The 9,937-nt window shown below is 49.2% G+C and overlaps 1 protein-coding gene across 6 annotated transcripts in view; it reads right to left on the bottom strand.

Annotated features, from left to right (window-relative positions):
• Positions 1–584: 584 nt before the first annotated feature.
• The window catches only part of HOMER2 (homer scaffold protein 2), a 97,458-nt gene continuing 88,105 nt past the window's right edge, over positions 585–9,937 (bottom strand). For 4 of the 6 annotated variants that reach the window (XM_059912370.1, XM_059912365.1, XM_059912369.1 and 1 more), the window contains 3 exons: positions 9,089–9,199; positions 7,825–7,905; positions 5,737–6,636 (listed from right to left, as the gene is read on the bottom strand). In XM_059912370.1, coding sequence (XP_059768353.1) covers positions 6,448–6,636; positions 7,825–7,905; positions 9,089–9,199 — 381 coding nt within the window. In that variant the 3' untranslated portion in view covers positions 5,737–6,447. Of the gene's footprint in view, positions 1,729–5,736; positions 6,637–7,824; positions 7,906–9,088; positions 9,200–9,937 lie in introns of those variants that run through there. The other 2 variants (XM_059912368.1, XM_059912367.1) reach the window with 2 other exon arrangements.

The following is a 9,937-nucleotide window of genomic DNA, read 5'->3' as shown; positions in this document are numbered from 1 at the left end:
GGCTTCTCTTGTTGTGGAGCACGGGCTCTAGGTGTGTGGGCTTCAGTAGTTGCGGCACACAGGCTCAGTAGTTGTGGCACATGGGCTTAGCTGCTCCGCAGCATGTGGGATCTTCCCAGACCAGGGCTCGAACCTGTGTCCCCTGCATTGGCAGGAGGATTCTTAACCACTGCGCCACCAGGGAAGCCCCAAATACATGCAACTTTTAAAAAATAATATTTTTAGGGAAAAAAAAAACTTCTTAGAAATCAATGAGACACATAAACACCTTGTGAGAAAATTGGCCAGAGAAGATGAATAGGTAAATGACAAAAGAATATAGTCTAATAAATATGTTGGCTAGTGAGGGTCACACTGTCATCAAAAAAATGCATATCAAAACTAGCCCCCCCGGTCCCCATGGGAAAACCAGTGTGAAAGAGGGGAATTGGACATTCTCACACATTGCTGGTGGGAGCATAATTTGGTATCATCTTTCTGGAAGGCAATTTGAGGCAAGATATATTAAAAGTCCCCAACATGTGCGTACCTTTTTGTTAGTCAGGATATGTTATGCTGCAGTAACAAAATAACCCTGATATCCCAACAGTGTAACACTTAAAGTTTATTCTTTATTCACAGTACACATCCACACAGGTGGGGAGGGGGGTGTCATGACGGGAGAAGGGGAGCTCTCCACACAGTCACTCAGGGACCCAAACTGACAAAGGCTCCAGCTGACAAAGGCTCCAGCCCTGGGACATCACCACCTGTGGGGCAAGGCAACAGGAAGACTGGAGACCTGCACGGGGGCATCTCACAGTCTCAGCCTGGACGTTGCACATGTCACTTCTGCTCACACTTTATTGGCCAGCATTAGCACCAGGACCCTGAGTGACTATAGGGGCTGGTAAGTGGCATCTCCTGTGTGCCCAGGAGGGAGGGGAGGAGACGGAGCAGTGCTTGTAGCACCCATTACACTTTTGAGCCAGAAAGTCCAATTTTAGAAAGTTATCCTAAGTAAATATTCTGAAAAGTTCATGAAGGTGTTAGAAGAAAGGATTTCCATCATATCCTTGAGTACAACAGTATAAAACTGGAAACAAGTACCCAAGGTACAACCTACATAGATGTTAAAAATGATGCTGTTACATATTTACTGACATAGAAATATATTCACAATATAGTGTTAAAAGGGAAAAAAGCAAGTTACAAAACAGTATATGTATAATAATGTATAATATGACTGTACCTCATGAAAAAAGTAAAACAGCTATAGATGCATAGAAAAGAAGTCTGAAAAGATATATACCAAAATGTTAACAGTGGTTATAATCAGATGGTGTAATAACAGGTGATTTTTTTCGCTTCTTCTTAAAAAAGTATATATTATTTATGTACCAAAAAGGCATTTGAAAAGGGAAAAGAAAAAAAACAGTATTCTTGGGAGAGTCCACTTATCCACCTCATGCTAATCGTTAAATTCTTACATTTGATGCAAGAAATGCCTAATTGTCTGTCACACCATAAGACATTGCTACAACAATTTATTTAAAGTCAGGATTTTATATTAAAAGTGGTCCATAGAGTAAGAACAGTGACACATTCCCCACAGCTGCATATCATCGGACCTGTCAGTCATCCGCCAAAATGTCCCACAGTCTGGACTCCACCGTGGTTTCTCTGGGCTCCTGGCAGGTGCACCGGGGGTCTGTGTGGCCTGGGGTGGGGGCCACTCTTCACAAGGCTCTGCATTCGTCAAAGAGAGTAGGGCACTGTACAATTCCGCTCAAAATAAAAGACCCACAAGCTCTTCTTCTCAAAGATGGATTCCAGAACATATAACATCACCGCCAGGATTATTAAAGACTCCTCTTAGCTATACATATATTTTTTAATTGAAAACCCTTCCGTGTCGTTTCTCCTGCTTCCCCCTGCTGCTTCCTCCCCCAATATACACACACACACACACACACACACACACACTCGCACACACACACACTCCAAAGTTCACTAGACCATATCATCTGGCTGCCAAATTCTTACCATAATCACCTTCTTCCTGGCTGGTGTTTAAAGAGGAACTGGAAAAACCCACATTCTTGAGATAGGTGTATGAAAAAGACACGTAAAACAACACACATTTCTATACAGGATTCCCTCTCCATGCCGTCACCCCCACCATCCCAAGAATATACATTTATTTTGGGGAAACTATGTATGCAGAAATTGGAATTCTTTTAAACCATGCATGTCATTTAAGAATATATATGGATGTTGATTTGCAGGCTTCTAGTTTAAATCGCCAGTGCTTCAAAATCCAGTCATCTTTCGAGTGAATAAAAGAACCATAGCTATTAGATGGACACATGGCACAAAGAGCCACTCTCAGTGATGAGCAGAATGCAGCGGCTGGCTCTATCTTAAAGGGCAGCCTCTGTCAAGCGCCTCTGCTAAGTCCCATCCCGGCTGCCTGCCTTCTAAGGGCGCACCTGGCCACACCTGACGTCCCTGGCACACCCTGTGGTTGGCTTTGGCTCTCACCCAAAGTTGCCCCCGATTTCTATAGAAAAGCAGTCTTGCCTATAGAAAAGGAGTCCTTTTACAACAGGCCGATCGTGACGCCTCTGAGTAGCACTATATCCCACCCTTTATTTGATGTTTTATGTCAAATGTAGTACATACTGGCCAGGCGTTAGCCAACCACCGTCCAGGCTGTGCCCGTGGGCCGCCCAAGTCTAGAGATGTCCATGAGGAGACTGCAAGATGGAGACCAACTGCCCGCTGTGGACAGTCCTCCCGGGGGCCGGTCAGGTGCCACTCAACCTGCTCTAACCACTGGCTGGTCTGCTCCCACCACTGGCTGGTCTGCTCCCTTCCCAGTGCTGGCTCCTGTCTGGGAAGGGGCTGGGCAGTGATGGGCAATCCCCCCACACCCCACCTGCCCCGTCATCACTCTGTTTACTGCTCTGCCATTTTGGGGCCTCCTGCTTGTTTTGAACAAACTGCTTTGCCTCCAAGAAAGCCATCACTGAAGAACTCAAAATGTGTCTCATTGCTCTGGCCTCTCAAAGCACCAACATCATTTTAACCAACAATCTCTTGGAAAGATCCCTACAAAAGCAGAATCATTCAAAAGTGGAACTTACTGCTGTAATGAATGTAAATGTAATTCTGATTCACTCATTTATAAGTTGTCATTTGCTGTGGACATATGTTAAAACAGTATAACTGCAACATGCTCTTATCAGGACACAAGAGAGTTTTTTTTCTTGGCACCCAAAGGTCACTAAAGGGAGAAGAGAGAATGACTTGTACAAAGACACTGGACCAGGGTTCAGGAGACCCAGATGCAGCCCACGCCGCTGCTCACTAGCTGGGTGACTCAGGGTGAGTCACCTGTCTCTGCTTCCTCTGCAAAATGGGGAATGATCTCTGCCCCGTTCTCTCACCCAGCTGAGGTCTAAAGTGACGGCATGCAGGGGAGCGTGGAAGGGAGGGAGTGCACAAGTTCTGGGTCTCATGTGGACGCTGGCTCTCTTTCAAGGCCTGACCACACTGTCCCAGCCTGTCACTCAGGTGGTTTTCTATTCCCGAGGCACTAGGAAGACTTTATCTCCCCTTGCCGCTCTCAACTGTATCACGCATCCAGTGGGTCTTTGCTTGGAATGAAAATTATTTTTAAGGATCATTATGGTTAAAGGATTCCAAATTTTATGTTGCTATTTTTAGGCCTCAGGTTTCACAGATGCAGAGGAAAAAAAAAAAAAAAAGCTAATTGAGGTTCAGGCAGCCAGTCTTGGAGATGTCAAATCAGGAGATATCACTTGGAAACAAAGACGCAGTCCTAGCTCTAAATCCTCCAGCAGCACGACGGGGCTGGGGTGTTTGTGAGGGAAGGGTTATGCCCTGCCTGCACTTGGCTTCAGATCACGACAACCAAAGGGCATCAGTGCTGAGACTGGAGCTGGACGTCCTAACACATGAGGGCCTGGCTCAAGGGAAACTGGGATGAATTCAGCAGGTCATTCTCCTTATATCCCGAGGCTGTTAGATAGGGCTAGCCTCTCGACAGACTGTCTAGGTTGTCCCAGGCCTTTTTTTTTTTTTTTCAAAGAAAGTAAATGAAGAAACATTAAGACCTTTAGAGAAAAGCAGAAGGAACTGAAAGTCCAGGGCTTTTGTAAAGGTGTGCTTTCCCTGCTGAGCCCAACTTTGCTTCTCCTTTAGAGAAGCCCCCACTGCTCTTAGCTCCTGGGCTGCATGGTGTAAAGCTGGCTGGGGCCACATAGTGTGGGGCTTTCAGCTCCTCACCTCCTGCCTACAAGGGCTCACCAAACTCTTCCACGGTCGGTGAGCGGGGGTCATGGGTCTCAACTGCACAGGGACACAGCAGCCCACCGTGGTAATGGCTCTACTGCTGCCACCGGTTTCTCCAGTCACTGCCCGGAATGTGCAAGTGGCTCTGGCAACTCTATCCTCCGATGAATACGTCACCTGAGCATGCTCCAGTCAGTCAAGACGGCTCCTTCTGGATGAATAAGCTGCCTCATAGACAAGGGTGGTGGGCCTCAGAAGACCCAAGCTGAGGTTTCAGAATCCCAGTGTCTGCTGCTCCTGGGCAGCTGGACTGGCCTAGCCTGAGAAGAATCCTCTTTAGCCCACTGCTGGGCCACAAGGCCAACTCACGGCCAGCCCAGCTCTCTGATCTCCAGGTCAGTAGAGAGCTGCTACCACTGTCCTGAGAGCCATCTGGAGCTCCAGGGAAAGGGCAGGGCCAGCAGCGCCCAGTCACAAATCAGCAGGAGGGCTGACCACGCTTTCCATTTCCATCTGCCACCAGCCCAGTGAACTCCACCAGAGCTACCCCACTCAGCCTGCGGGTCTCCCCTACGTGTCCTGGTGCTTTCCCCACCCCAAATAAGACCGCCCTGCTCAGGGAGATGGTCTCAGCTACACGAAAGAGAGCAGCAGGACTTGTAAAGTCACCCTGGGGCCCGGGTCACATCCGTGTGTACCCTACCCACCTCCTCAGGCTATTTTATTGTTTATCTAAACAATTCAGCAGGAAGCAATTCTAACGTGTGAGAAAATCCTTCTAGAGGGGGAAGTTCTCTTAGTGGTTCTCAAAGCAGGTAAGGGGGCAGCAAAGCCTCCCCCTCCTTCAAAGGGATTTAGAAATGCCCACGGCCAGGGATTCAGACCATTTTGCCATGCATGGGGCAAATGAAATGTCCACTGGCCCCACTGAGAAACTCAGTAAGAGAGGAGAGGTCCATGGATCTGGTCCCTTCCATAGCAGGAACAGGGGGAGGTAGACCTGGGCAGAACTCCTCTAAGGCCAAGGCTCAGCCACTTTGAGCCCACTCCTTCCCTCATGGGCCTGTGTGATTTCTTTTTCAATTGTCTAAACCCAACAGAGGATCCCACCCTAGATCCCAAGCCCTGGGCAGCCCCTACACCAGGGACAGTCAGTGGTCCTAGAATCCCCAGGCCACAGGCCTCACTCCTGGAAAGGAAGGGTAGTCTCAGTGTCAAAGGCCCCCAGGGGCAGAGCACCATGGATGGGCTGCTGGGAGGGGGGGGCCTCAGACCAGCTTCTGCTGCTTCCACCGCCACCCTCCCGGCCCCAGGGCCACCTGAGCCAACCCACGAGTCTGTCCACAAAGTCACATACATGCCTGATAACGACCCAGTGCACCAGGACGGTGGACTGTCCAATAGGGGCTTGATGGGGGATGTGATGAAAACACTAAATTCTGTTTATACGTTTAATTGAACAAATATTTATTAAGCACCTACTTTGTGCCAGGCACTGTGCTAGGCACCCTCGCTGCGTGCTGTCCCCACAGCACAGTAACCTGCTCAGAAATTAAAACCAAGAAAAGGAACACTGTCGCAACCCTACAAACTGGGGGCAGGTGGAAGTGGGCGGAGTGGATGCAGGCGATTCCCCTGCCAGAAAACGCCTCCACCAGAAGCGTGTTTTCTCTCTTGGGACAAGTCTCTACTAAGTGGTTGCTTTAAAGCATCTCTGTATATACTGAGAGGAAAGCTGCTATCACCACACCCCACGCATTGGTGCCTGGTGGACATTCGAATACTCTTAACGTTACTCAAAAAAAAGGAGTTGGAAAGGGTATTCATACTTGAATTAGAAAATACTTTTTTTTCCAGTTCATATGGTTGCAACAGCCCTTAAGAAAGATATAAACATCCCTGCCCTGACTGCATAAACGTTTAAGGTAGACCTAGTTCTGGATTCCTGAGTCAGAATCGTCCAGTTGTCCATGACCTCGCAAGGCCAGAGAAGCAAGGAGAGATTTCTATTCTGGAGAGGAGAGAGTGGACGGCACCCCTGGTTTGGAAACATGACAAACCGCGCCTGCATTTACAGAAGCCACGCGAACGGGAGAACGTCCTAGTGCTACTCCGTGTCACACACACCCTGGGGACTCACGCGCAGCCCTAGTTGTCGGCGCCCAGCTTGGAGAGGCCCCGGCGGAAGTCGTGCAGGTCATCGATCTTCCCGTCTAGCACCTCCAAGAAGCTCTTCAGCTCCACCTTCAGGTGGCGCTGGCGGTACTTGCTCTCCTCGATGTCCGTCTTCAGGGAGCGCACTTTGTCTTCCAGGTTCTGATTGTCTCTCTCTGCCGCCTGAAGCAAAGCGAGAGAGAAAGAAGGGTCTGGGGACGGGAGCAGGAGGAGCCCCGCTGAGACCTGCGACAGCCAGACTGTCCGTCCCCCTCGGGCAGGCCTGCCTCCCTGGAGGTGTTAAGTGTCCTGCCCCCACCCCCCTGGCATCAGGTGTGTGCCCCTCCTTCCTGCTGTTCTCTAGCAGAGGTGCCAACGGCCAGCATCTCGCCTTAAAACGATGCCCGCACAGAGAACACAGAACTCAGCGTCCTGCCCAAGGGAGCCTGGTGCTAAGTGATGCTCTTACAAAGTGCCCAGCAGAGGAAGCCTGAAATCCCAGCACATGGGGTTTTCAGCCCCAGGCCCAGGGTGGTCAGCAGAGGCCCCCTTTGGGTTCCATTCTGGGAGAGAGCGAGAAATAGCACAAATGGAAGAGTGACTTGTTTCTCTCGGTTCCACTGAGAAGGCGAGGGCTCCTCGGCCCCAGGCCAGCCTCTGGCCGTCAGTAAGGGAGGACTGGCCGTGCCAGACACAGGGACAGTGGGTCTGTGCTCTGTCCGTCCAGTGGTGTTGCCATGGAGACGTTCAAGCTCCCAATGGCGGGACCGCTGTGAGTCCAAATAAGAGCTTTCATCTTACGGGCATAAAATGAGAATTTTTGAATGGGTGTACAAGAACCAGTTACTAATACCAAGGTTGTGTACCTGAACAAAGTGCTCTTGAAGTGAGGAGAACCTCGGAGGTGAAGGAGGACCTGAAAATGCTCCTTCTGTGGATCAGAAATCTGAAGCCAGCGGCGGCGGGGGGTTGGGGGGGGGGTGGGGGGGGGCCTGTCCAAGGTCGTGTCCAAGGTCACTGGCTGGGGAGGTGCAATAGCCCCTGGGTCTTAGGTTCTCAGCTCTCCTTTCCGTCCCCTGCTCTGCACCCTTCTGTGGTTCTGTAGGGACTTCTGTGGGCAGGAAACAGTCACCTACACTATGGTTATGCACAGGACACCTTTGTATAAGTGGAAAAAACAGAAGACAAACACTGCTGAGTCTGCACCCGGGAGCAAAACTGGCATCTGGCATGTAGTTACGCTGGCTTTTTAGGAATACAAAGTCGCTCTTCTTTACCAAGCAGGCGTGAAAGGGAGAGGCCTCGGAGAAAGGGGTAACACAATGGACGCCTTCTCATCTGAGCCCAGATGGACGTGCTCCCCGCCCTTACCTCTAACTTCTCAGAGACGTATTCACACTCTGACATGAGCTGAGGTATGATTTCACTTTGTTTTCGGAGGTCTATCAACTCCTACAGGAGACAGAAATTGGAAAAAGAATGTGAAAGCAAGTCAGATAAAATGTATTCTTGAAAATCCCCAACTCGTGCATACAATAATGGAAGCAGCTTTCGGAACCTGTGTTGTCTGCGTAAATAATAATGGCGGTGATGTTATACTTAACACACATGAGGTAATTCTGCAGGCTGAGTATGTTCCATGAATTAATGCATGAAGGCTGTACACCACCATGAAAAGAGAAGTATGATTCCTGTTTCGTAGATGGGGAAACCGAGGCTGAGAGAGGACTGGTAACTTGCCCATGGTCTCCACCCTCTGTATACAGTAAGTCCCCTACATAACGAACCTTCAAGTTGCGAACTTTCAAAGATGCAAATGTGCGTTCACATGTCCAATCATGTAAGTTAGTTCACGTGTCTGGCGTACATTGTCACGTGCATGCATCCTCTACAAGTGGTTGTGCGTTTGTGTACTTTACTGTACAGTACTGTATAGAGTACAGTAGTACAGTATCTTTATTTCATGCCCAGGATGTCCGGAAGCAAGCGTAAAAGCAGCAGTGATGAAGCTGGTACTACTGTACTTTTCAAAGTACTGTACTGTAAGGTTAAAAATGTTTTCTTTGGTTTTTGTGTCTGTTTTTTATGTATTATTTGTGTGAAAAGTATGATAAACCTATTACAGTACAGTAGGACACAGCCAATTGTGTTAGTTGCATACCTAGGCTAACACTGTTGGACTTACAAACAAATTGGACTTACAAGTGCACTCTTGGAATGGAACTTGTTCGTGGGTAGGGGACCAGCTGTACTTAGCTGTCCTGTCCCCCAGAAAATAAATGACTGTGTGACAGGGGGTTCTCACTGCATTAATTTGACAGCAGAACACAACTTCTGATAAAAGACCACCTGTGAAAGTTTCCGAGCGCTTTTGTAAATGTTCAGCTCCCTCTTGGATCTGAGTGACTGACTATAGAATAAGTACAACAAGGAGGCTGCAGAGGGTAATGGTCAGGCCTTTGCTCTGGACTATCTGTGCCCTGGTGTAGCTTTTGGCTCTGTCTCTGTGTTGAGGTCCGGGCAGCTGCCAGGGCCGGTCACATGCCCCACAGCTGCCTGCCGTGTCCTTGGGTGGAGATCACCCGCCAAGGCCCAGGGGATGCCGAGCAGCACCGCTCAGAGCCCCACTACCCACCGTCTCCTTTTCTTGGAGTTCCAACTCCAGCTCCTCAATTCTTCTCTTCAACTGGGTATTCTTCTCCTTCTCTCTGTTTATCTCGCTGCACTGCTCTTCCAGCTCGTCAATCTTTAATTAATATCACATGTTAAAGCAGGGATGCCAGTTTACTTTAGTCATTAAACAAAAGATCACCACAGCTCTTTTAAAATAAACCATAAATTAACCCACTTATAAATTTTTCCTTGTGGCTACAAACAAACTCCACGGGGCTCCCCCTGGGCTGTTTGCTCCTGCTGGCACAGGATGCCCTCATTTAATACCAACAAAGCCACAGAAGTCACAAAACCTGGCTTCAGTATGCTCTGGGCCTCTGGTTTTCTCTCACAGTCACAGGACGGTAAGCTTTAGGTTTGCTTTAAGGATCTGTCACAGGTCGGGGCCAGACGTCCCATGAATCTGTCTGCTTCTTCGCAGAATGACTGTCACATCATTTTAATCATGCCCTGAATGATTCTGTTGCATTTCAAGGGGTTAAGCGAGCAGGGTAGAGAACCGAGCAACTCGGTGGGACAGTGGCTACCAACTGGGACTCGATGACATTTCAAACGTTTTAAATCAAGATGACCTTTCCCCACTGATGCACGCAGAAGGGGCCTGGCCCGTGGGCCTCTTCCTGGAGAGATGACAAGTGCAGGCTGAGGTACATCCCCAGAGTGCATCTTTCTCTCCTTCCCAAGCCTGACACCTCTGACACTGGGCATTTCCCAGGGGCCAAAGCATGGGTGCAGAGTGGACGGCAGGGGTGTAACCAGCAAGTTAACACAAGAGCACCATGTTGATGGGGTCCCCACAAGCAGGCAGCGG

The sequence above is a fragment of the Balaenoptera ricei genome, chromosome 2, assembly GCF_028023285.1.
Source record: "Balaenoptera ricei isolate mBalRic1 chromosome 2, mBalRic1.hap2, whole genome shotgun sequence".
Lineage (NCBI taxonomy): Eukaryota > Metazoa > Chordata > Mammalia > Artiodactyla > Balaenopteridae > Balaenoptera > Balaenoptera ricei.
The sequence above is the reverse complement of the archived record's forward strand: the minus strand, read 5'-3'. Positions and strand labels throughout refer to the sequence as shown.